The 27,743-nt window shown below is 37.4% G+C and overlaps 3 protein-coding genes across 3 annotated transcripts; 2 read left to right on the forward strand and 1 right to left on the reverse strand.

Moving 5' to 3' along the window:
* Nucleotides 1–255: 255 nt before the first annotated feature.
* LOC109070127 (chemokine-like factor) lies at nucleotides 256–1,627 on the forward strand. Its single transcript, XM_019086728.2, has 4 exons — nucleotides 256–419; nucleotides 657–812; nucleotides 957–1,052; nucleotides 1,222–1,627. The coding sequence occupies exons 1-4, from the start codon at nucleotides 333–335 to the stop codon at nucleotides 1,333–1,335; spliced, it is 453 nt and encodes a 150-aa protein (XP_018942273.1). The 5' UTR covers nucleotides 256–332; the 3' UTR covers nucleotides 1,336–1,627.
* A 349-nt stretch (nucleotides 1,628–1,976) lies between these two features.
* LOC109070126 (CKLF-like MARVEL transmembrane domain-containing protein 3) lies at nucleotides 1,977–7,675 on the forward strand. Its single transcript, XM_042760611.1, has 5 exons — nucleotides 1,977–2,483; nucleotides 5,214–5,368; nucleotides 5,480–5,576; nucleotides 5,699–5,813; nucleotides 6,709–7,675. Exons 1-5 carry the CDS (start codon nucleotides 2,367–2,369, stop codon nucleotides 6,735–6,737), a joined length of 513 nt encoding a protein of 170 aa, XP_042616545.1. The 5' UTR covers nucleotides 1,977–2,366; the 3' UTR covers nucleotides 6,738–7,675.
* A 630-nt stretch (nucleotides 7,676–8,305) lies between these two features.
* On the reverse strand, nucleotides 8,306–27,712 carry LOC109070123 (CKLF-like MARVEL transmembrane domain containing 4). The gene is made up of 4 exons (XM_042760609.1): nucleotides 27,520–27,712; nucleotides 21,756–21,932; nucleotides 11,932–12,030; nucleotides 8,306–10,284 (listed from the first exon to the last, which is right to left on the reverse strand). The coding sequence occupies exons 1-4, from the start codon at nucleotides 27,703–27,705 to the stop codon at nucleotides 10,120–10,122; spliced, it is 627 nt and encodes a 208-aa protein (XP_042616543.1). The 5' UTR covers nucleotides 27,706–27,712; the 3' UTR covers nucleotides 8,306–10,119.
* Between the last annotated feature and the right edge of the window lie 31 nt (nucleotides 27,713–27,743).

Raw genomic sequence — 27,743 nt, forward strand, 5'->3', positions numbered from 1 at the left:
GACCAACTATTGTACAATATGCATAGCTATGCTACATACAGTACTTTACTGTTTATCACTTTATGATTTGCACTTTACAAAATTGTCAATGCATGCAGAAATATTACCCCCAGATTCTTAACAAATCTGAATGTCTGAATGTATAGGTTACCATAGGTTATCATCAACTGAATCAGATTACCTGCTGAAACACGGTGAAAAACGCTGAAAACGGTTCACAAAAAAAAAGGTATTTAGTCATTTCCTGAGTCTAAGAGGAAACACTCGCTCAGGAAGTAATGTGCCAAGATTGACAAGCTGTGTTATGAGAACTACTCATCGACATAAAACATATGCACAGAGATCATATTAATGCCAAAATGGAAGTTGATTTGGCCTTGTTGAAGTCCACAAAAGGTGTACTGAAAATATCAGAAATGGTGAGACATCTTTACAAATTTAACATGATAGTTTTGTTATTTGTGATACTTTTTGGAAAGGACAAATGCTCAACAACTCGCAATCACTTCTTTAAATAGTACTGGCATAGGCTTGATACATTGTTAAAATGGGAAACAATGTAGGCCTGTTAACTAAAATCACATTACACATTTCAGTCAAGTAACATCTAGTCATCTTACTAAAAGTCCTTAAATAATCTCTATGTTTATTTTCAGGTGTGTGTTTTTGTGGCTTTCGTGTGTTATGCAGTGGCATCTAGGCCGGTCTACATTGCAGCAACATGCATGGAGTTTTTAATCACACTTGGTTTTCTTCTGCTCTACCTACTGAAACTCAACAAGATGTTCACTCTCTTCTTCTGGCCTCTTATTGTAAGAGCATAAATCCAGTGCGCTTGATTGAATGAATGCAAATATTTTGCTGCATTGTTATTTCTCAGAGAACTTTGTATCACCAATACCTGCAACTGCAGCTTTGCAAACAGAACCGTTGGTAATGACCTTATGCTCTCACAGGATGTGTTCAACTCGTTCTTTGCAGCTGCACTGATGTGTATTCTTAGCCTGGTAGCAGTTTCCACATACACAGTGAAGGGCACTTTGGGCGGCGGGGTGAGAATGTACACTTCCTCAGTTCCTGGAACTCTATCTTTATCTTTTTAAGCACTTTGCAGGCCTTAAATCATTCATTCTTTTTCAAACCTATGTGAATACTCACTGTGAATGACCCAAAACATTATGACGCAACATGTTTCTCACTATGGAGTTTTTTGGTTGACAGATCGTGGGCTTTGTGGCTGCAGCCTTGTGGTCCTTGGATGGCTATATCCTTTACAAAAAAATCACATTCAACAAGCCAAGAACCACCGCAGAGGCCCAAACAGGGGCAGATTAAAGCTTTGCAGGACCAGCTCTCTCGTTTTGTGAGCAGACCTATTTCGTATAAGCAAAATAAGATTGTAAAATACTTATATAGTTATAATGTATTCATTATTATTATTATTAATAATGTCCTGTCCTGTCCTGTGAGAGTTCGTCCACATTCTCTGTTCATTTAACGGTCTTCAGATTACAGTCTGCAGAACAGCCTGTGGGAATGCATGTTGCTCTAATACATATAAGTGTGTAAAATGATGAAACCTATCCACAAATCATCACCACTCAAAATAAATTCCTCCATAAACTGAGCATCATGTTGTTATTGTCTCAATAACATTAACAATGATGATTGTATTTTCTTGTTCTCAAAGTAAAAATGCACTTTGTCGGAAAGATTGTTGTTATCCAAAGTTATGATGCTAATTTGAGGTTGATTTGACCAAAGCATGAACAATGCATTCAAACCATGTTCAGTAGCCTATGAACACAATTTGAATGTTGTAGAAATTACTAAATATATTACAAAAAATAAAAATAAAAAATTACATTCAGTGCATTCATGACTTATGCATGACTATTATTATTATTATTATTATTATTATTATTTTATTGTAGACTTTTCAAAACATTCTGAAAGCGTTTTCTGTTTTTATGAACAGCACGTGACGTTAGCTAAAGTTAAGAAGTTTCAAAAACGATTTTGAATGATTAAAAGGGGCTTGAAGTCTGACAGACCCCAAACCCACAAGATTAAATCTCAGTCGTGCAGATGGAAGTTGTGCAGTTGTTGCACGAATAGCTATCTTTACAGCAGACTCTTCGTCCTGTGAGAGATGTATCGCCCACATTCTTTCTTCACTTATTAACAGTCTCCAGATTTCGGGAATGCAGATGTTGCTTTTTTGTGTGCTTCGTTTCCGCACTGTCATTATTTCCGTTTCCACTCCGTGGACAGTAATGCCGATCTGCGAACAGTAGCTGTCTCATAGCGGAGAGTAGAAGCATCTCTGCGAACTTGATTCGGGAAGGAGTTTCATCGGCGGGATCATGGGGGACATCGAGGCTCCGGAGAATAACCGATCACGACAGAGCATAATTCAATCTCTTCTCCCGAGTAAAGAATTCATCACCTCCCGAAAAGGACTACTGCTGCTCGGTGAAGTGGTATGCTTTTCGACTTTAATCATGTTAAGTTCGTCCATGATAGCGTATAAGTCGTTGTTTTGAGGCATGGCATATCTTCTAAATGTTATCTGCTGCGAGGATGTTTTGTTGTTTGTTTTTTGTTTCCCCTGTGCTGGAGGCATCTGCATGCAGCCACAGAAGTGCGACGTAAATCATGGCATTTATTCTTCTGATTTTATTTATTTATTTATTTTATTTTTTATCGATCTTTTCAATGGTTATTCATTTATTATATTTTGTTCTGAAAAGTTTCTGCTTCTTTGTTAAATGAATAAGTACATGCGTTTTGTACAGTATAGGCTATAGAACTTTCCTCATTCATCTGAAGGAGGCTTTTTTTTTCTTTTTTTTAATCAAGGCAAGTTGTGGCTTTCTTATAGAGGACACAAAACGCCCCTCATGTTTCTCTCTCTCTCTCTCTCTCTCTCTCTCTCTCTCTCTCACACACACACACACACACACACACACACACACACACACACGTTTGTTTTACTATACTTGTGAGGACTTTCATAGACTTCTATTGTTTTATACTGACCCAACAATATTTTCGATCCCCTCACCCTAAACCCTCACAGAATTTTTACATTTTAAGATAAACTTCATTTAGTATTTTAAATAATTAATTTCCCTTGTTAGGACCAGCCAAATGTCTTCACAAAGTCAAAAATGTCAGGTTTTACTATCCTTGTGGGGACAGTTGGTCATCAGAACTATAGCAAAACAAGCCCACTCATACACACCCTCACCAAAAAGTAGTATACTTCCAAGTTCATTTTATTAAGTATACTATATATATTAAGTATATATATAAGTAAAGTTCAAGTATATTTTAAGTATACTTGATGTAGCAAGTACACAGATATCAGTGTTCTAGTAGTATACTTGTAAGTGTACTGTTTCAATACTCCTTGGGACTAAATTGGCCCACTTTCTAGTATATAAAAGTATACTTTAAGTATAACAGTAGCAAACTTTGAGTACACAACTAGTTTGCCTCTATGTTTGTAGTTTGTAGTGCAATTATACTAAAAGTGAACTTATAGGTATACTGATAGTTTACTAATTAAATACTTTGTACACTTATAGTCTCAGTAAACTAGTAGTTTAGTAGTTTTATACTGCAAGTATACTCAAAAGTTTTCTTTAAGTGAACTTTACATCATACTTTAAGTATACTACTATGTCCCTATTTAGGTTTTAATTTGTATATATTTTGTATTATGAATATCTGAACATACAAAACATCCAAAGAAAGAACAGGGTATCTGCTTCTAAACAAAATCATTTTATTCTAGCTTCATGTATTCTCTTTTTAAACACTTTAATGTGGGTAAGTTTCATAAAAAATAAAGAAATAACATTTTGAACAAAAAGCTGAAAAAAGACTATGAATTGGATTCAGAATGATAATCAGAACGTAGATGTCAACACCCCAAAGTCGATCAACACCCCAAAGCTTGACTGTTATTATTACCTCTTCATCGGTCAACATTTTATTCCATAACGTTACAGTTTTGATGCTGTTTCATGTCAGATGATCGTGTTAGATTATATGTGTTAGTATCTGTTGTTTCTTCTTCTTCACTTGTGTTTTTTGGAAATGCTGTACAGAAGATGTGCACTTACAATTTAATTGTTTATGTTATATAAAATAATTCAAACTTCTCAGGCTGTACAATTGAAGTTGATGTATAAGGCTTAGTCTGCTTGTATACAGGACATAATAATTACAGTATTGTGTCATCTAATTTTAATAAGCTATGTTCACATCAAGGACTAAATAATAACTATAAAGTTTTAATAATCATTCTAATTCTATGAGAATAGTGGTCCACACCACAACCTTTATGATAATAGTAGCACTTTCAGAACTTTTTTTTCCAGCTTCTAATCGATAAAAACATTGACAGCCAATCAGATTCTACCTGTAGGCCTAGCGCTTGAGTATTTAAAGCGGCAGAAGCCATAACTGTTGCGTATGTTCTGTTCATAAACAGAACATCCTTTGGTAGCCGCTAATATAGTTATTCTACGGTTCTTGGTGTGAATGGTCATTAGGAGTTCATCACGTGTGTTTGTGAGCATGTGTGTGGTCCCATGTGAAAGTGAAAGTGAAAGTGACGTGACATTCAGCCAAGTATGGTGACCCATACTCAGAATTAGTGCTCTGCATTTAACCCATCCGAAGTGCACACACACACAGAGCAGTGAACACACACACACACTGTGAACACACACCCGGAGCAGTGGGCAGCCATTTTATGCTGCGGCGCCCGGGGAGCAGTTGGGGGTTCGATGCCTTGCTCAAGGGCACCTAAGTCGTGGTATTGAAGGTGGAGAGAGAACTGTACATGCACTCCCCCCACCCACAATTCCTGCCGGCCCGAGACTCGAACTCACAACCCTTCGATTGGGAGTCCGACTCTCTAACCATTAGGCCACGACTTCCCCAGACTTGCCAGAGGTCTTTGATGTGGTGTATTAGTACATACTGTACTGTACAATATGATGTTGCGTTCTGTTAAGGCAGACTGATCAGTCTCTTTTCAGACTTATCTTTCTAATATGCTGTCAAAACATTAATTTCGGCTTTATTGATTAACTGTGAGTTTTTGTCTTTAAAACGTCTAGTGCACTCACCCTGTCACAAATGTAAACGAACAATAATTAAATAAAAATGGATCCTCATGCTTTCTGTCCTCTCAGGTGATGTCGTTCATCAGCTTTGTGTGCTTTGCTGCTTCAGCAGCAGCTTCCTTCGTCACAGCTCCCTTGATAGAGTTCTTGGCTGCCCTCTTCTTGCTGTTTGCTTATTCTACAAAGTTCAATGAGAGATTTAAGGGCTTTTACTGGCCCCTCATGGTAAGTTTACCGACCTACAAAATTACTGTGCTTGAACTTAATAGAGCATTAGATTATAACATTATTTCATGAATACCAGTTCTTTCCTTCACCATGCCTGTTGTTTCATCGGACTTCCTGCGCTGTGTCAGTGCATCCATCATCTTTTTCATCATCTCTATAATATCTGTGTCAAAATATGTGGATGGAGCCTCAAAGGCTGCTGGGGTAGGCTCACATCAGTTCAGTCAGCACTGTTTATTTTTGATTTACAGTTATACAACATGTGACTTCTGTGGTGTTTGCACTTGGTTTCATGTGTCTGTTTTTCTTTCTCTTTCACTTCTTAGTTATTTGGCTTTATTACCACAATATTCTTCGCCCTGGACTTTTATTTCATCTTCAATGAACTGGCTAACTTCCTCAAGGGAGGTGATTCCAGTGCGGAACCACCAAACACACAAGGTATCAGTAATACTGGCTTCTTATTTACACTACCATTCAGGTTTTTTTTTTTTTTAGCTAGCATGCATTAAATTGATCAAACATGACAGTAAAGACATTTATATTGACAAATGAGGTATTTGCATGAAGCTTTGCACATCAAACTAAAGCAGCAGAACTATTAGTGAGACTAGACATAGGAAGTGAAAGGTGATGTGGTTTAGTCATCTACAGTATAGCTTTTCTTCTAGTCGCTGTAAGTGACCAGGCAGACTGAATTCCTGCAGTATCGTTTAAAGGTGCTGTATGTAGGATTGAGACCGAGTGGTTGAACCAGGTATTGCAGTCCAAATTCAAAATATTGAAGAGGGTTTTTTTTACCCGGCCCCTCCTCCTCAGACTTGACACACATGCAGGTTGCCAGATTGACAACACCAACAGGAACAAGCGCAACTGACAATGAATAAAATGAAATATGCTGTGTTTTCCACCAACTGGCAACCCGGGGTGCCAAAATACAATTGGGTAAACTGTCAGTGGGCGGGTTTCACAAACCAAAACAAAGACCTACGTCTTGGCTCGGAACACACATTTTCAAAGGAGAATAACTGACTGTAGCATTGTTTTTCAGATAAACAAGTATGTTAACTTTGCATGTTTCTTAAATATCTCCAAACATATTATGGTATTTTTATGCTTTAGTAGAGTCATAAACTTACATACAGCACCTTTAAATGGATGAATTAACTCTAGCTACAAGCAAACTGTTTTAGCAATTTTCTGTTCTAGCATAGTCACATGCATTAAACTTCCATGGCACATCATTTTCACTGGGAAATCCCCATCTCATTTTTCCCTTTCCTGTTGCTATTCAGAGACTCTTTCTTCCAGAATAACACATTCTTCTTCCTCACAGATGATGACTCTGACTCTGACTCTGACTAAAGCTGTGATTGTGTCCAGAATCCTGGTGTGTGTGACCACTACAGTGCCTGATAACCAAAACAGAATTTGGTATAACTTTGTTATTGTTTTCTTGTTTTGGGTATGCTTTTTGTGACTAGAGTTAAGCAGTCTATTTCAAATCACAAGCTATGGAGTTTTCAGTCATTTTTGTATGCGTCCAAACAATCTAAGCCTCTCTCATTTGATTTTTCCAAAGCTGTGAATTATTCCAGTGACCCAGCTTCACATCAGCTTGTTGACGGGTTTTTGGAAGAAGGGCAGTATTGTACCATTTGTAATGTTTATGTACTGCCTCTAACAGCTTACAGTGTACTTATAATGTTCAGTTCAGTTTTTACAGTACGTACGAATCTTTTTCTATTTCTATATTTGGAAGCTGTGTGTGTGTGTGTATGTTTACTAACTAGAACTATTCTGAGAGATTTTTTTTCTCAAAATATGTTCTCTTAAATTGTCTTTTAAAAAATGATGCATGACTTGGTGATGAAACCCTGTATTAGGAATAATAATTTGAATGTTTTGTAGCAACAGAATAAGTTTACATCATGTATGGAATTAGCAGGTGGTTGGCTGGCCACAGTCACCTGTCTTATTTCCTCAGGTCTACACATTGGTGTCAGTCTTGTAATGTTGAAGTAATACCAATGTCTTGCCAAAGTACTGCAAAAAAGGCAGGATTTGTCTTATGCTCACCTTGCAATGTGGCACTGCTCTGCTACTGAACCTGTAATATAAAGGTGAGCATCAGTAGTGCATAAGGGAGCGTTGCCTGGTTTACTATAGTATTCTCAGGCATGCTGCATGTATCCACATGTAAACCACCTTCTAGTGTTTCTGTGAAGAGTGGATATGCTTTAAAGGCTCTTTTGGAAATATGCACTGTCAGATTGCCACATCAATAAATGATTTTAGTGCAATTTTTGTAGTATTGTTCATTTTTTTAGCAAATAAAGATTTTGGCAGCTGGTTTGAGGTGGTCCTTAGTTGGTCATGAGCTGGTCCTGAGCAGGAGCTTGTTGCTTAAGACCAGCTTAAACCAGCACATGACCAACTAAGAACCAGCTCAAACCAGCTGCCATGCTTCAAAACATACCTAACCAACATATGCTGCCTTTTTTCAACAGGGTTGCTGACTATCAGCTTGACACAGCAGTTCATTTCACATCCAAATTGCACTAAAACTACCAAAAAAAAAAAAAAAATCATTCTTCCATAACACTAGCAGTTGTGTATCAACCAAAAACACTCTGTCATTCCTAGAACAATTACCAAAAAACACTGACAAGTAGCATTATACAATGTTTTTCTTTTGCAAAATTTCTTTACAGAACAAGGATGAGAGTACTCTATTGTTTAGAATTCACTGCAGTATGTTACATGGTCCATGTTTACAATATGGTACAAACTTATTCCTAAGTTGTACCCTTTTGTCTAGATGGTAATAAAATTGAAAGAAAAAATAATACCTGTGTGTATGTATGTGTATTTCACTATGGTATTACTGTAGAAATGTAGCAAATTTCTATCTTATTCAGTAATTATGATTTTCCAATTTATAGATCAACAGTCCATCCAAATCCATTTATTTGAGGAAAAGATTGCCATCACAAATATTTTTAAACCGTTAGCATTTTTTAAGTCTATGCACAACTCTATAAATACAAAAATACAAATTTATAGCACTGTTACATGGAATAAAACATTGCTTTCTTGAATACGGGAAATGTCAGCAAAAAAAAAAGTACAATCATTATCAAAATTGGACTCCCTCAAAATGTCAACTTAGTTCAACACTTCAATGATTTGTGAGTTGAAAATACAGTCAAACCATAAGGTCAAATCAGGAATTATTCTGATGCTTAAATCTTCCAACGAGACGTTCAGCACAGAGTCATTATTAAAGCATAAGAACACAGTATTGCTTTCAAAACAGGAAAAATAAACCACTTTCATGCGGAGTCCTTCATTAAGAAAATCATTCTTGTGATTGTCTTTTAACATTTTCAAGCCCACACAGTGTTGATCAATGTCTATAATATGAGTCCACACCTCAAAATGACTTCTTTTCAACAATTGTTCTTGTTCCGAAACATAAAAGTGACGTGATTTAAGAACTTAAAATAAGACACAACTATGAATACTGTATATAAACAAAAAAATTGAATAAAATATCACATAAAATTGCACTATGCCTTAAAATCTGTGGTAAAAGATACATTTCATTTCCCCCCTGATGTCGTTCTATGACACTCCTTTTAAAAACACCGATTAGAGGGTCAATAAAGCACTTCATGAAAACAGATTATCATACCAGGGATCAGTTCATCAGAGACTGCAGATAAAATGTTTGAATTTCACACCCTCTGAAGCAGTCATAGCATTTGTGTCCAAGAGTTTGAGCATTTTGACTAGCCTCTATGATTAAGGCACACAGAAAAAAAAAAAAAAAATAATGCATTCATATGTACTGCAGCACAAATACAGTCTATTAGTGTCAGTCATAATAAGAATTCATACAAATAGGAAACCTTCATAAATGTCAAATGTCACACACAGATACGTAATATTTACACCTTCTTCAAAAACTCTACCCTTGCTTAAATCGAGGGCTGGAGTACACAGTGGAGTAGAGAAATTCTTACAAACAACAACAAAAACTAAATGTCCGATAGACTATGCACGCACAATTTTGTAACTAAAAATTTGTATCTAATTTAGATTAGCTTCTAGACTACATTAGTATCTAAAAAGTGTCATAGACTTTGACTAGTGTCAAGTGTCACACCTCCCTTCACCCACACAGACAGTCTGAAAGCTGTTGCTGTCTGTTGTAATGCAGGGTTACATTCACAAGGTGAAATACGACATTTGATGCAATGTAGATACCAAAGCTGTGGTATTGCGAAAATAATTAGCATTAAAATAAATACTGGTGCTCCTAATATCTAGTCACACCATCTCTACCAAAAAACATCCCGATGCAACTGCAGTTTACAATGAGTTTGATACAGGAACACAATTGCATATTTTTGCTCATAAACACTACCACAAATTCCCATTCCACTTCAGTCAGAAATATCGCTTAAACCTTTCAGGTTCCCTGCTGGGAATTTAGGAGCACAGTGTCAGTCAACAATTATCCAGATCATGGTAAGGTAAAGCCCTTAATTAGCAGAGAGATACAGTATTTAAGTACACAGTCAAGTGACAACAGCCTGAGACTGATGATGATGAAGGTGCAGTAAGTTTGTTCCATTTCAGACTGTTCATGCAATTGTTTGTTTGTAAGCGCTCGTCCTGACATCAGGCTTCCATCATGAGGAATGTGTTGTCTCAGTGTTTTTTGGTCCACCTGTGTGCTCTACTGCAGCTCAGGCCGTGACTCCACCTCTCCCCGCGAGGCTGTGCGGGCGCGGATGTACTCGCTGGTCTGCAGGGGTCCATCTCGCGAGTCCCCGAGACGCCATCTCCGAACTGCCAAATATGTGTTCAGACCGTACACACCCATTACCAGGAACCCACAGATCTGGAGGTAAACACACAGAAAACAATTATTTCTACTCAAGAAGGCTGAAGGGGATTGTTTTCAGCTTTAAACTATGAATGTGAAAATGTACGAAAAGCTTGTAAGACATTAATCCATTAAGACATTTTTAACTTGCTTCTGGCTAAAATATGAGTCCTCTTTCCATAATATTGCTTTCTCCGATGGAAAGGTCCTTTCTGAATCAGGAGCAAATATGCACAGATGAAGCACCATTTACAAGCCAAAACAGTTCTTGGCAAATATGCCGGTGGATTTTGATGTGAGAGGACAACAGGTGATGGATTATAGACTGGTATTTTGGTTAAAAGCTACGGTTTAAAGTTAAAATGCCTTAATGATATACACACAGCTTTTAACTTCACAAGATGTTAAGTGGTGGACTGGGTCATGTGGATTACTTGTGGATTATTGTGATGCTTTTATCAGCTGTTTGAACTCTCATTCTGACGGCACCCATTCACTGGAGAGGATCCACTGAGCAAGTGATGGATGGATTAAGAATTAGTAATTTTTCAGCAAATTTTCATTTTTGGGTAAACTTTTTCTTGATGTGATATATTATATATTGCATTAAATGTTCAGTACTATATGACTAAAAAATATTGATATGTTTTATAGTAAATTGCAATAGGACGCTGATAACAGAACTCCATCTCTGTGGGAGGCTTGAGGTCTGAAGGAATTTTGCAGGTCCCTGTGGTTCAGAAAAATTCCCGGGTGTTAGTGTGGTTTCCTGCTGAGAACATCTGTATCATAAAACTCTTAGCACAAATCCCCAGCCTTTGACTTCCAAGGTGTTGGTGGATATTTTGCTGATCTCAATTCATTCTTGAAGTCACTGAAGTCATAAAGGTCAGGATCTCGGTAAGAGAACCTGATCCTGTACCAATACTGGGAATAACTTTGGCCTTCTACTTCTCTTCACTGAGCCATCTACAACAAACCTCTTCCCAGTCACAAGAGGTCAGCAGACAAACTAACTAGAAAGGTATGTGCGTCTGAAATGTTTATGGTGGCTTATAACATACTGTAATGAGCAGGCCCAGAAGGAGTTAATTGAATTTTTTGGCATTTTCTATGCTGAATTTGGGGGAAAATCAGCAGAATTACAGGAATTACTTATGGAAGCCAGTTTCCAGCACTCATACTAGCAGCTTAAAACTTAATCAAATTAGATAAAATATTTTATAAACAAATACAAGGTTAATATGTGATTAAATTCTGTGGGAATTTGTAATGAGGTACGCAGGAACTTGACACACAATCTAAATTCTGAGACAGAAACAAAAGAAGAAAAACAAAATTCTGAATGAAAAGAAGATAAGTGGGATGGAGACAGAGGAAAATAGGAAACAGTGAGATTTTCAGTGTTAAAAATCAAACATATAAAACATTCAGCTGGATGTTGACTATGACTGCTCAGAACTTCCCACTCTCTGTCTGTCCAGGACTCTCTTCAGGAACGACTGTGTGCTTACTCCGTTTCGGCCACTTGAGGGCAGCAGAGCCCTGGCAGATTAGGGCCCACTTCAGATACTTGTGAAATGACTAAACATTTGAATTCAACCACAACCAATCACAGGGACAGAATTGATTAAATAAAGAGCTGAGTAAGGGGATAGGTACCACAGCTGCAATCTCTGCTCCAGTTCGATGGTTGAGAGCTGCCAAAACCACTGAAGCCAGAAAGAAGAACAAGCTGCTGGTGGCAGTGTTGATAAGATCCTGCAAAAGAGAAAGAGAGAATTAAAGTATACTGAAAAGTATTATGTTCTTCATCAAAATATAAAGCTGCACATCCTTTTTTTTTTTTTAAAGATTAATAATAAGAAATGTTTTTGATCTTTAAATCAGCAAATTAGAATGATTTCTGAAGGATCATGTGAACTGAAGTCTGGAGTAATGACTGCTGAAAGTTCAGATTTAAAAAAACTAAAAAAAAAAAAACTGTTGCACAGTAGTATACATTGTTTTCAAAATGACCTCTGGTCTGTTAAACATAAGGCACATGGGTTTGTATACACTACAAAGTTTTGGGAGTGACAACCACATTTAATAAATATGGGACTGGTGTTGTAGAAATTTGCAAATAACGCATATCTATCTCAACACGCAATAACACACACAAGGAACACACGGGTATAGAAAAGAATCACCCCCCTTTAAAATAATCACATTTTGTTGCTTTGCAGCTTGAATAAAGACAGACAGTTTTTTTTTTTTTTCAGCTGTATTTACTCAGCGCAACTTATAACATCCAAGTGAAAGATAGAACACCAACAAGTCAGAAAAAAAGTAAAAAAACTCAATCAGGTGTAGCTAATCACCTTCTCACTGGCACACAAAGCTATTTGACTTTCAGCTGTGATCAGCTGTGGTCATTTTGATTAGCTCAGCATGAAAAGAGCTTTCCTGGAGCATTTCAGTCCTTGGTAGTGCAACTGAAGAAAACAATCAACTATGAGCGGCAAAGATCTACAGAAAGATCTACAGGATAAAGTTGTGGACAGGCACAAATCAGGAGATAGATAAAAAAAAAAAATGCAAAGGCTTTATCAATGCCTAGAAGCACAGTGAAGTCTATTATTAAGAAGTGGGAGGTATCTAGAACACAGACCCTCCCTGGATCAGGACGTCACTCCAAACTGGATGAAAGAGTCAGGAGGAAACTGGTCAGAGAGGCGACCAAGAGACCTACAGCAACCCTGATGCAGTTGTAGGAATTCATGACAAAGAGTGATCATTGTGTGCATGTGACTACAATATCACTAATTCTCCAGAAATGTGGCTTGTATGGGAGGGTTGCAAGTAAAAAGTCACTCCTCAAGAAAGACCACATGCAGCCATGACTGAGCTTTGCCAAAAACCACCTTGAAGATTCTGAGGCAGATGAGACAAAAATTGAATTATTTGGCCTCAACACCAAACAATATGTCTGACAGAAATCAAACACAGCTCACCATCCAAATAACAGCATTCCTCCAGTAAAGCATAGAGGTGGTAATGTCCTGTTCTGGGGGTGTTTCTCTGCAGCAGGGACTGGAGCACTTGTCAGGATAGGAGGAAAAATGGATGGGGCAAAATACCATCAAATTCTTGAGGAAAATCTGCTGCCCTCTGCCAGAAAGTTGTCAATGGGAAGAAAGTTTACTTTTCAACATGACAGTGACCCAAAGCATACAGCAAAACTGAGCACACAGTGGTTGAAGGAGAAAAAGGTGAATGTTCTTGCATGGCCTAGTCAGAGCCCAGACTTAAACCCCATTGAAAATCTGTGCAATGACTTAAAGACTGCACTCCACAAACGCTCACCATCAAACTTAACTGAACTTGAGCAGTTCTGCAATGTTAGTAGAGACATACTGCATCCCAACAGACTAAAGGCTGTAATTAAAGCAAAAGGCGGTTCAACAAAATACTTCTTCCAACTCATGATTCTGTTTTTTTATTTTATTTTTTCCTGACTTGTTGGTATTATATCGTTCACTTGGATGTTATAAGTTGCACTGAGTAAATACAGCTGGACAAAAAAAACTGTTTTCATTTCAAGCTGAAAGGTAAAAAATGTGATTATTTTAAGGGGGTGGGGGGGTGATTCTTTTCTATACCCACTGTACATTTTCATTGCCATGATTTGTTCCAGGAGAAGAGACAAATCTCCTACAAATAATAAATTATATCTACAAAAAGAGAGGAAGGGGCAACTATTATGTGTAGAGTGCAGGGGCGTTTCTAGGATTTTCATTTTAGGGGGGCTCAGCCCCCAATAAGGGTATGATTAAAAAAAAAATATTATTTGACTATTAGGGTAGGGTTGTATACTACTAACCTTATTGTAAACCACTATTCCATAGTATTCCCTGTATTTCATATATGGGAGTAGACGTACTGACTGAGCCATATACAACACCGTAAAAAAAAAAAAAAAAAGAAAAATTTAGATGTGACCAGTCACTAGAAAATTTTTAGTTGGGAATGTAGATTTTTATTTTTTTTTTTACAATGAAGACTTCCTGATTCATTATTAGGACATTCATGTTTATCCTTTGACGATACCACTGCTTTTTCTCATGAAATGTACGTGGAAATTAAAACAACATAAGGGTTCAATGACTGCAGTGAATCTTGGGAACACAGTGGTATTGTGTGTGAGAGGCTGTCTACGTTCTGTTCTCAACTGACTTGCTCATTTGCAGACCTACTCCTGCACGACAAGAAAAAAATTTGTATATCCATCTACAATGAAATATAAATTATTATTATTATTATTATTTTTGAGCTTTTTAGCCTTTGTAATCAACAATACGGTTGGTTATACATCAAGTCACCCCCTGAAAATTTATTTCATTTCAAATCATTTAACTAACCAGCTAATATTCATTAAGAATATAGACAAAACATGTATTAATGGAACTGTCTGTTGGCAACATGTTTAATCTGTTCTATATGTATTTCTATTTATTAAAAATAACAACATGAATTATCAATTTGCCACTTCTATAAATCAGTTACTTAAAAAAAAAAAAAAAAAAAAATCACAAATCCCTTTACTCTACTCGCCTCTTACTCTAATATACAGTATGTATCATGATACACTAATGATTCATTATTACTTAATACAAAATTATATTTAATAATACAAAACAAAATAACTCCACATGATGTTTCTCTCTCTGTGCCCTTTAGTGCTTTCAGAAAATGATGTGTGTCTTTAATCATTTCTGTGCATGGTTGCATAATGTAATGCCAAAATACACAATAATATGTTTTAAATTTTAAAAAGTAAATTAAAATAAATTATGATCGTTTTCTAAAGTACGTTTTTCATGGGTGTTAATCGCTTCATTTTTGTTGGATGAAAAAACAACTATCACACTGTGATGAGGGCTGAAGGTGAACGCAGCGAAGACGTATTGGTTTTGGATGAGAAACCGAACTGTGTATTGGTCCAGTAACATTATGTAAACTGCAATTACAAGAACTGCACCAATGCAGATGTCATATCATAGCAATCTATCAATAAATGCACACACACACACACACCTTGTACTCTCTGATGTTCACTCTGATCGGCGCCCCTGCGGATTGAAAAATGCGCTGAATTCATGCAGACTCAGATCAGGGGAGGAGCCGAAACTTGATGCAGCTTGCGGCCGTTTCAAATGAGTTTTTAAAGGGGATTGAAGCGATTACAAATTAATTAATCAAATTATTTTTTAGGGGGGCTGGGCAGAAGTGACGCCCCTGGTAGTGTGTATGTGGTCATAGATGTTATCTCATTAAATAATAACATTAACATGAGGGAAGTCATATCAACAGACACATTTACATATTCACAAGTTTAGAGTACATCAAGCTATAAGCAAAACCCTTTAATGACCAAAGAGTCAAAACAAGGAGCTGGCAGTGAGGTGTGGTTATGTAGACTGCAGTGATGCAGGGGAAGCCAAATTCACCAAGTATTTACAACATTCATGAAATCCTTCAGAAATCATTTTGATAAACTGTTTTGCTGCTCAAGAAACATTTCTTATCACCACTGTTGAAAACAGTTGTGCTGCTTAATATTTTTGTGAAAACCCTGATACTTTTTTTCAGCATTCTTTGATTTGATCTTTTGAACATCATTTATTTGAAACAATATTTCTGTCTACAGTATATAAATGTCTTTACTCTTGTTTTTGATCCATTTAATGTGTCCTTTCTAAAAAAACAAATAAAATTTAATTAAATTAAAATAGGGGAAAAACTACTTTTCACAACTTACAGTTTTAATACTTTTACAAATCAGAGTCAAAGCTTTCAGGAGAGAGTAAGGAGGGAGGGACCAGTTGGGGATTTCTGAGGATTTTTTATCCTTAAAACCTCCATATATGCACACTCTGAGAGGAGAGAAGGAATTACGCTGGGGGGGTTTGTCTATGTGCAGCCAATAAGCACTCCAGCGAGACTTAGGCATGGCCACCCATGTGATAAAATGCATGAAGGGGGTGATTGCCCACACTTGTCTCACATGATACTCTCCATTATTCTCTCTCAACCACACACACTCAAGCAAAACCATGCCCATCTCACACGCAATATAGAACACTAACAATATGCCAAAACCAGCATACGGTCTTAATCATTCAAACACACACCAAACCAGCCTTTGCCTTCACACACACAGTACTTCAACAGATGGATCAAATGCAAGCCAAAGCAAACTCTGAAACACACTTAATGTTAAAAACTGCTGACGCGTTTAAAATATTCTAAGTGTAACGCATACGCCTGAGGTTGAACGACAGTACTAGGTCCACACAATTATTTAGGTATGAATATACATTACTAGCTTCATAAATATAACCATGGAGGTTTACATACAGTACAATGATTAAGCATTTAATTCAGGTAATATGAAATTGAACAAACAAAACAGCAGTCATGAGTTGTCTTGAAGTGTGTGTGTCTGTGTGTGTTTTGGCAGACTGCTTCACAGGAGGGGTCTAAAATTGGGAAATATTGTGTTCACACTGGGTTCAGATCTCTGATGTATTTAACAGCCACTGCGGCCCTCCACGTTGTTAACAAGGGACTGAAGGTCAGATCTCTGTACTTGAAATGTGGTCCTGTTTTATAAAATTACCGGTACATTGTAAGCAACACTACCATTTAGAAGTTTTGGTATGTAAAAGTATGCTCTTCTGTATCATCCGTGCCACAAGGATGCGCTGTTTCAATGTGTATTTATCTTTGAGTTGAAAGAAAACAGCGCATCCTTGTGGCGTGGATGATATAGAAGAGCATACACAGCATACGGTGATATGGAGAGACACAGAGGAGACTGTTGACAAAGGAGTTATTTAATAAAGTCGTTATTTTTGTTTTCTTCGCTTACAAAAAGTGTTCCCGACGCTTCATATAGCCCAGATTGCACATCTGATGGCTGATGGAGTATTCTGATGATGACTTTCATACCTTTTATGGACCTTGACACTGTTATTTACTTTGCAGTCTATGGGACAGTCACAGGCCTCCCGGTTTTCATCCAAAGGATGAAAGGCATCCAAGGGATTAATGACAAAATTTTCATTTTGGGGTGGAGTATCCCTTTAATGGGGGACAGAGCACCAAGTTAATTTAGAGAATTGTTGCTAAAAACAAACAATACTATTTATGCTCAAGGAGCATATTCAAGCAGAGAATTAATGTAAAAAATGTATACATGCATGCATATGTAAGACTGAAAGAGATAGTGAGTTAGGAGGGGTCTTAACAGAGCTTCTGCGCTGTATACAGCCTGTGCCAGATATTCTCAGTGGTGCGTTAATACCGAGTTACAGGCTGCTTTAGGCAACACGAGGCCCATAGATCTTGGAAATGTTAAAAATATATAAAAAATAAATAATAATAATAATAAATTAATTCTAGATTTGCTAGGCAATATAACCTGAATCCTGAATGTTTAGTCATATCTCTTTATCTGCCTAAGTGGCGAGACTTTAAATGAAGCTGCTAAAAGCTTTTCCTGAACCTTCCATTGGTGTGCTGCTACTCTCTGATGCTGTGTGTGAAGAGACAACATGCTACACTATTAACCTTTATCCTTCAGCAGGTTCAATAGTATAAAACGTAATAATTCTGAAACTATAAGAATAGGAGAAAACAAATAACAGTACATTTTCACAGTTAGTTCAATAACAGTAATTTAGTCTTAATCATTTAGATTTCAAAATTACATTTTTAATGCATCTTTACCCCTCTCGCAATTGTCCTCTTGCTCATGTTCAGTAATGACACATAATCATAGGATCACTGCAAAGCTTTTCAAGTCTCAGAGTGGTCATTCCATTAAAGCACACAATGTAAAACCAATCATTTTCCCGTCACCTCACAAAGTCAAATGTCTCCTCATTTTCTATTTTTCATTGTGTTCGATGAACTCTGGTCATGCTTTTCTGTGTATGTATGCGTGTGAGGTTAAAGATGGTTTATGAATGGGTACAATGGTGCCAGTCTACCACCGCGAGCTGAATGCGCTCATTCTCCTGACCTATCACTTGCAATAATGTCAGTAACCATGCCAGCCCCCTTTGAGCCTGGCACTGGATCGCACTATCAAAGCACTCAAGGGAATAGGGGGTGTTGTACAACAGATGGACCGTCCCACACATCCGCCCCTCTGGAACCAACCGGCACAAGAAACTACCAGTTAGTTTTGTGTGCACGCTTCAATCTGCTGCCATTTAAACTAAATCAACATTAGAAGACATGAACAGATTTAGCACAAACATCTGATTTTAAAGACCTAAAAGTTCTACCATCCACATTTCTGCTCTTTATAGAAATAAGTTGAATTGCTGCTGGGATTGGGAGGATTTTATCTCCAAATGAAAAAAATAAAAATAAATCAAACTGAGACAAGAGGCCACAATTACAGGACCAAAAAGTAGCGTTTACTTTTAGCGCTGTGTTATGTGAAAGTTCCTGAAGCACAGCAGTGGTGAAGTTACGCAAGAGATACAAGCACAAAACAGGGGAGGAGAGCCAGGCTGTAACTGAACAACCCTCCGTCCCAGTGCACCCATTCCAGAACAAATGAGAGGCCTGGGCCCACTGGGTCCGCCTGGCAGGAGATGACGCTCAGTCCAAAAACAAAAAGATCATAGTTCTTCCAATGAGCCATAGCGATATCAAGAAAACCCCAACCCGTCAGTATTCAAAATGCACCAAAGCATACACACTCACACACATCGACCATGTTTAACATCTCTCCCATCAGCCGAAATATGGAATATGTAATTTGGCAAGTTAAGCTTTAATGCTCATGTGAGCTATTCAAGTTTGAATTCAGCTCTCAACATTTCCTGATCCCAGTCTTCATTTTCTTCCCCCACCTTTTCCTGTCATTTAGCCACTGAAAATATAATACAATTAGGAAGCAAGTTAGAGAATAGGAGAAACGCAGAAAAAAAAATAAAAATAATAATAATAATAATAATAATAAAAATAATATATATATATATATATATATATATATTTAAATACAAAAAGCACTTAGACTAAAAGTGTTGTCCTGAACAAAAATGTGATGCTCTAAGCCAGGGTTATCAATTCCTGGAAGGCCAGAGCCCTGTAGAGTTTAGATTCAGCCCTAATTAAACACACCTGATCCAACTAATCAAGTCCTTCAGGCTTATTTGAAAACTATACGGTATGTGTGTTGGAGCATGTTTACTGTGTTGCTGGAGCTGAGTTTGATATAAATTCTGTTAGCTTTCTTTATACATGTATAATTGAAGTTAAATGCATAAATATATGCATTTATATGAATATAAATATATGCAGGGTCCAACTTTCTCCATCTATGTTTGGGTACCCTCACCAAAAAGTAGTATACTTCAAGTTTATTTTATTAAGTATACTTAAGTAAAGTTCAAGTATATTTTAAGTATACTTTATGTAGCAAGTATACAAATATCAGTGTTCTAGTAGTATACTTGTAAGTGTAATGTTTCAATACTCCTTGGGACTAAATTGGCCCACTTTCTAGTATATAAAAGTATACTTTAAGTATAACAGTAGCAAACTTTGAGTACACAACTAGTTTGCCTCTATGCTTGTAATTTGTACTGCAATTATACTAAAAGTGAACTTATAGGTATACTGAAAGTTTACTAATTAAATATTTGTACACTTTGAAGTATAGTCTCAGTAAACTAGTAGTTTAGTAGTTTTATACTGCAAGTATACTCATAAGTTTTCTTTAAGTGAACTTTACATCATACGACTATGTCCCTATTTAGGTTTTAATTTGTATATATTTTGTTATATGAATATCTGAACATACAAAACATCCAAAGAAAGAACAGGGTATCTGCTTGTATACAAAAACATTTTATTCTAGCTTCATGCATTCTTTTTTTAAACACTTTAATGTGGGTAAGTTTCATAAAAAATAAAGAAATAACATTTTGAACAAAAAGCTGAAAAAAGACTATGAATTGGATTCAGAATGATAATCAGAACGTAGATGGAGTCGATCAACACCCCAAAACTTGACTGTAATTATTACCTCTTCATCGGTCGACATTTTATTCCTTAACGTTACAGTTTTGATGCTGTTTCATGTCAGATGATCGTGTTAGATTACATGTGTTAGTATCTGTTGTTTCTTTTTCTTCTTCACTTGTGTTTTTTTGGGAAATTCTGTACAGAAGATGTGTACTTGTGCCCTCTATCGTATAACAATGAAAACACGGATTCTAGGAGCACAAGTATTGCTCAAATATATTTAGACTTTTTGTAAGTATGAGTCAAGTATACTTAAATGTCATTTTAAGTATATTTCTGAGGAGTACATAAAGCCCATTTCTGAGAAGTACATAAAAAGTAAACTAAAAGCATACTTTCTTATTTTTAGTTTAAAAGAAGTATACTAATAGCACACTTGAATAAACTTCTTTTTTGTAAGGGTGGACAAATTAAGTATTAAAGAAAAGACTGAAATTCGAATTTAAAATGGCAGAGGCACTTCATTGTTGTCTGAGAGAGGTTAAATACATATTCTTGAGTATATCATCATGCAACTCAATAGTTATAGTTGGATGTGGGTTGCTGTTACTTTTCTTGGTACGTGCACAGCTCTGGAAATACAACTACACAGATTTTTCCATCATAAGCTCTCTAATAGATCCACAGCACTGAGGTCCAATTATACTGAGCTGTGTGTGTGTGTGTGTGTGTGTGTATAGGCAAGGAGACAAAGGGAACCATGCCTTATTAATCTTTCAGTGAATCAGTAAATTAATCTCCCAAGAGCACCCATTCATGTTTGCTAGAAGCGGGTTTAATGAGAGCTGTGAGCACTCAAGCTCCATTCTGAGCAATATGAACCCTGTGTGCACGGCCTTCTCCTCAGCAGCACTGGACGCAAGAGACTGGCTTACTTTCTAAGAAGCACAGCGTTATTGGCATGTCTTGGCAACATAAATCCTTTTCCATTTATGCAGACAGCTGATCGACACAAAGAACTTCTGCTTTGTCATCATAATCTTGCATCACAAGTGCTTCTTAAAATATATGTCATAAAAATGGATCGAAGGAAAAATAGTTACACAGCAAAACTGTCTTCAAGGCAAACACTTTCTCTCGGTGCTCAGACAAATACACATCAGAAACTGACAGAAAAACACAGTTAAAGAAGAAATCTAAAATTAAATTAAATTAGATTAAAGTAAATTAAATCCCAATAACTAAATCCATTCAATAAAAATAATAAAAGACTCAAATTTTGGTCCGTTTCTCATGCTAAGCTATGGGATACAAAGCCACACATGTTTGAAATGAAATGAGGGTGAATATATTTCAACAAATTCTTATTTTTTGGGGCAAACTATCCATTTAAAAGTCTAATGTTGTGAAGGATTTTGCAAATTTTTGTGTACATCTTGATAAGAATTACATACTGTTAGACTCCAGTTGATATGGGGCACTTTGGTGTGCAGGTTCAGGCTGAAGATGAGGAGCAAGACGCCTGTGACAACGAAGGCACTGCAACTGACAAACTCAAAGAGGTAGACGGCGGCACAGGGCGAGCACATCATTATGGTCTCAATGAAGATGAATGAGATGAGAGCCAGGACCTGCAACAGAAAGGAGAAATCCGACCCTTTTAAAACAAAACAAAAAGCATTTGTCCCAGCAATAAACAGCTCACTTTATTTTATCAAGCAGAACATTAAAGAAACATCTAATGTAGACTTAAACGTTGCAAATCATGGTGTCTGATCCAAGACAACAACATGATACAATGCTGTCCTTTGTGCAGAGCAGTGAAATACCACAAGAAAGTATTTCTCGAAAAGCTGTTTCAAGGCATAAATGACTCTTCTATATTCAGGGTTTACTTTGTAATGCGTTTTCCACATGGTCATAACAGGGCCTTGCGGAGTGTATGTTGAACCCTACTGAAGTCGCGGAGGGTTCAACCAATGTTTTCCTGCCACATTCGTCAGTAGACCACAGCATGGGAAGAATTCTGAGGTTAACGTGCTATTTAGGTGTTATGCGGCCTTGACTCTCCAGCACAAAACCTCAGACAGATTACAGGTCGGCCCGCTCCAACAGGGGAGACAGAACCACTGCCACAAAACATTCCAACATCTAGACGGGGGCCCAGCATTTCCAGCTGGATGCTGTCATGCGGCAGACACTAAATAAAATGTTGCGCATATCTAGGAATTGAAGCACAATGTTGAAACCTCCCTGCGAAATGAATAATTTCTGTGATGAATAAAGAACTGGATGTGGACTTGCTAATGGAATGACAGTGATAGTCCGCCAGCAAATTCTGACTTTCCTGATGCTGAAAAATAAAAGCAAAACCATCCACTGGACCATGGAACTATAGGGTATCCAATTTGTCACTTTAGGGTTTAAAAGATGCTCAAAATTAAGCCCCAATGCACCTTTTGTAAAGTCCACATTGGATTAACTTGATAGCTGGGTCTGCTATCCAACAGTTTATGCATCATGCGACCAAAGTGTGGACTCATAGATGCAAAGAACTGAGGGTTTCAAATATATATCTACTGCATGTTTTTGTTAAAGATACTGAAATAAACTTCAGATGTTTTCTCCACCATTTAAAATACAATATTGCTATGGACTACATCATTTTAACTGCTGACTGTTGCTTGCAGTAGCATGAGGAGGATCAAATAACCATTTACATTCCCCTCCTTGTTTGGTTGATTTCTTGTCACTGAACCATTTATTCAAAGTAAATAACAGCAAATCTCAAGGTGGGGTTGCATGCCTTGTTAAAGGGATATTTCACCCAAAAATGAAACTTCTGTCATCATTTACTTACCTTCATCTCACTTCAGCCTGTATGACTTTCTCTCTTTCTTCTGAAAACACAAGAAGATAATATTCTGAAGAATGTTGGTAACCAAACTGGTTTGGTGACCACTGACACCCATTGTATGGACAACACAAGACTGTCTCAAACAAGAAAGAAAATAACCGAACTGGAATGACATGAAGGTGAGTAAATGATGATAGAATTTTCATTTCTGGGTGAACTATATGTTCAATAGTCCCCAACCTTGGACTTGGCAACACATATTATTAGCTACGACATCATTTAAATATTTCCACAGAATTTCATATGAAGGCTGACCTCATGTAAGCTGATTGCCCTTCTAACACAATGCAAACCCTTCTTTATCTCATCCGGCTTATTTGCATTGAAGTGTGGATCAAACCTAAATGACTGGTCACATCATGACGTTCCTGTCACAGTGCCAGCAGAGCCAGCATTGCTTCAGTTGACCGTCATGCACCATCAAAAAGACAGATTAAAGACGTGCATTTGGAGATGAGGTCATTGCTCTTGATAGACGTAGCACAGCTTGCGTCCCACAAGGCAGTAGGTGTCAAGCATACAGAAAACCCAAGATTTTAATTAATGATTATGTTACTCCCCACCCTCCTTCTCCACTTTTTGCCATCCTTCAGAACCCCCCTACATTAGGCAATCAGCTAGTTCCTTGTAGCAATGGCCACATGGAGTCAAATCCCCAGTTTGTACACACGCCATCTGTTGTGCCCAGAAAATTAAAGGTGGGAGGCTTGGTTTGACAGCTAGCATTGTGTTCCAAAAGCTCCTCCTTAAATGAAATGAGCCTTCCAGCTCCCATCCAACAGTCTTTTCCTCGCCTGAAGGGAATTGCTCCTTGCACGAAATTTAAACCACTATTTCTTAAACTTGGAGATGTTTGCAGAAAAGCAAACTCTCCACATTACGTAAGTTTCGCGAGAGCGAGTAGAGAGGGGCAAAAAACATCTGGTAAGTCCATCAAATCGCTACATTACAGAGAAAGCTCTTTCATTATATTTAACAGTCCCTCATCAAAACATACCTTGAAAAACTATCCTTCAAGGTAAAATGACATGTTTATGATGCTACTTCACTGCCTAAGGCTGCTCCAAAAACATCTGGTGGCTTCATTCTCAGAACTTGAATCAGTTAAAAGGTCAATAGTTTTTGCCCTTCAGGGCTGAAATTACCTTAATTGGCAGGGTCCTTCCTGGTCAAAGTGGTTGTAGAAAGGAAGCCATATAAAAGAGTATCTCTAGCCAAGAACATTTCAAAGCCTTCGTTTTAGGGATGACTAGTGGCAACTAACTAGTTGATTAGTAAGATCATGTAGTTTACATAGATTTTTTCTTGCATGTCATTCAAACGTTTGGGGTCAGTACGATTTTTTTATTTGATTTTTTTGTAAAATCAATACTTTGTCAATACAAGGATGCATTAAATTGATCAAAAATTTCATCAAAGAACCTTGAAAAACAGTAGAAAAGTAGAAAATCATAGCTTCCAAAAATGCAAGACTGTTTTTACCATACATAATAATAATAAATGTTTCTGGTGCACCAAATCAACACAGCCATTTGAAAAGTCCTTAAATTTGCTCTTTTTTTCCCAAAAAACATTCCAAATACCACTCAGATTGCTAGCAGGACAGAATGGGGAGGACATATCCAGCACACAGAGCCTGATGGAATCCCACACAAAAACATGATGATGTGACAAAATCAAGAACCTGATATACAGTAACTAAAGTCTAACTAGCAGAGCTCAATACAGTCCTTCTCAAATGGGTAATATATTAAACCTCTGTTTTGAGGAATGATTGATCACACATTCAAACAAGACTGAGATTTTATGGTCGCAGCTCAAAACACCCCAAGGAATATCATTGGAATGCTGTAATTTAAAAGTTATATGGGAACTTTCTGAATCATTTCCTGTTTACATTTAGTTTTTAGTATATTGTTTTAATTGATCCCCTCTTACTAACCTGTTCATTACCGCAGTACGAAATGTCCCCTACCGTATTATCTACCTGAGGAAAGTAACAGCTCAGAGAAAAGGAGCCGTTTGACCTTCACTGAGTATTACGAAACACAAACATCTCAAGTGTGTGATTAAACAAACTAATGGCTTTTTCTTCAACTTTTATTTAAGTCTCTTGCATAGACTTTGACATTTTTGCTAATCTTTGACAAGCAGCAGTCTATCACATAAGAGTCAAAACAGATATTAAGGTTGAAGAAGGTTTCTGGTCAGTAATGAACAGAGCTTTACTATACTGCCCTACAAAGCAAAAAGGCAGTAACTACGCAGAGTGCAGAACTGAGAAAAATGACTTAAAAGTTATCCTGTCATCCAGCCTAAGTAGTTGTAGGTAGATTATTGGACATGTTGCTGTTATGTTACTTTATATTTTTATAAGATGTTTTGTCACATAAGAAAGGATGCCTTGAATGTCATGAAAATGACAATAACTAATTTTTGACCAAAAATGCAGTTACTGCCCTTTTGCTTTGTAGGGCAGTATACTCCTCATGCCTGCCTGTTATTTGACTCCACTGGCAAATGAAGCTTCTGGATGCACACACAACAACCTAATTAGAAAGCCACGCATTAAGTTCATGAAGATGAAAGTGCTGCATGTACTCCACATGTCCACTATCTCAGCTATTGTGTGTGTTCCCAAGTATTGATCCATTAAGCAATCTTTGAGCAGACAAGCTATCTTCTGTACTTGGCACACAGGTTGTTTCCTTTGGCAGTATACACAAGCCCTTGTTTCACCTAATAGCTTCCTTAGTTTCACTGTTTTCCCCTGTGCATGCAGTTTCTTAACTGTGCATCACCATGAGGGCCCGATCTGAGATGCTTTGTGTTTGCTGAGCCAGCAGAACAGAGAGCCATATTTTTTTTTTCTCTCTCCTTATGCTTCCCACTCCTTTTTCAACATCTGGCAGAGGTTCAAAGGCAAAAAAAGCTCTTCTGTAAGTTTCTGTTTTGACCACAGTGACTCTATAGCTTTTTGGGTGTTTTGCCAATCAAGCCGACCTGAAGTGCAATCTTAAAGTTAATTCATTCAGACTCCAGGCAACATTCCTCTTCGTCACTGATGCATTCTAGAGATGCTGACGCCTGTCGGCATGTTTCCAACAGGAAATATTTTGATTTAAAAACCCCAAAAAAGAGGAAATCTGCTCTCCTCACACTAATCCAATATGAGAACATAATCAGGAGTGAATATCTAACTGAAATATATGGAAAGCAAATCTGTTATCTTGTGCGGAAAAATGCTTTTTCTGATGCCACTGTTTGGATGGATACATCTGTCTTGCCTTGAATATTTAGGGGCCAAGTCCCGAAGGGGCGTAGCCCCTATTGTATCCATTAGATATCCTCACTCTATATTCTTCTGCCTCTTCTTCTATATGGGGTGTCTATAGCCCTATTCGCACGGGATTAGTATTATTACCTGGTGACCTCCAGTCATTTGTAATAATTGTGGAGGTTGTCTGTGATCTTAATCCCGTTTGAATTGGCCATGTCTGTAATTTGTAAAGTAAAAATTCCCCCGCAAAAGACCTACCATTTTTCAGCGAACACCGAGGTCTGCCATATTGAGGTAAATGAAAAAGTATTTTCGCTACTCCTCCTAAAAATCTTGTCCAATTTCTTGTCCAAATCTTAAGTGTTTTGAACTTTTGAAATGCACATTGTAAAGCTTTTGACTTAAGTGTGATGTGCTTTGATGAGTTTGCTGTGATTGTTATGCTTGCTGTAGATGCTGTGCTTGAAGCAGCAGTGGTTGCCATGCATGCTGTGCCTGCTTCGCCCCGTTTCACTGCTTGCAGCTATATTTTGATTTAGAATTCAAAAACTGAGAAACCTGTCTTGCTTACACTAATATGAACTAACATGAGAAGAATGTCACCAGAGAGGGACATCTAAAAAAAGAAAGAGAGAGAGAGAGAGAGAGAGAGAGAGAGAGAGAGAGAGAGAGAGAGAGAGAAGTCAAACAATAAAGGATGACACTGTTGATGAAGACATGACTTCTGCTGTCCTGCTCACAATCTAAAAAATGGGAGATGTCTTTCTCACATCAATACAATGTAGCACTGAAAGAAAGAAAGAAATAAAGAAAGAAAGAAAGAAAGAAAGAAGTCAATTAAATTTACGAAAAAAGGAAAATCAAATGACGACACTGTTAATGATGATGACATCTTAACTTGCTCACAGGAAGTCACCTTACTGACTCTAGCACCTTGCTGATACAGGTTCAGTACAGAAAAACTTTCTAGGCTCATAGGTTTTTCATGGAATAGAAAAGCACTGTGACTATTTGAACTTACCACTTCGATAACTTTTAAAACACCGAAATGTGATTTGATATAGTCCAGGTCACACCTGATGGCCCTGAACACGTTTCTGGAGTGCACGGGCTCGGTGGTCGGCTGATACGGACTGTGGGCTCCTGAAATCATAGAGGTGTTGGAGGCCTCGCCATCAAAGCCCTCAGTCTCCTCGTTATTCCTCATGCTGAACTCTTTTAGCTCCACGTCCCGCTCAAATATAA

The sequence above is a fragment of the Cyprinus carpio genome, chromosome A7, assembly GCF_018340385.1.
Source record: "Cyprinus carpio isolate SPL01 chromosome A7, ASM1834038v1, whole genome shotgun sequence".
Taxonomy (NCBI): Eukaryota; Metazoa; Chordata; class Actinopteri; order Cypriniformes; family Cyprinidae; genus Cyprinus; species Cyprinus carpio.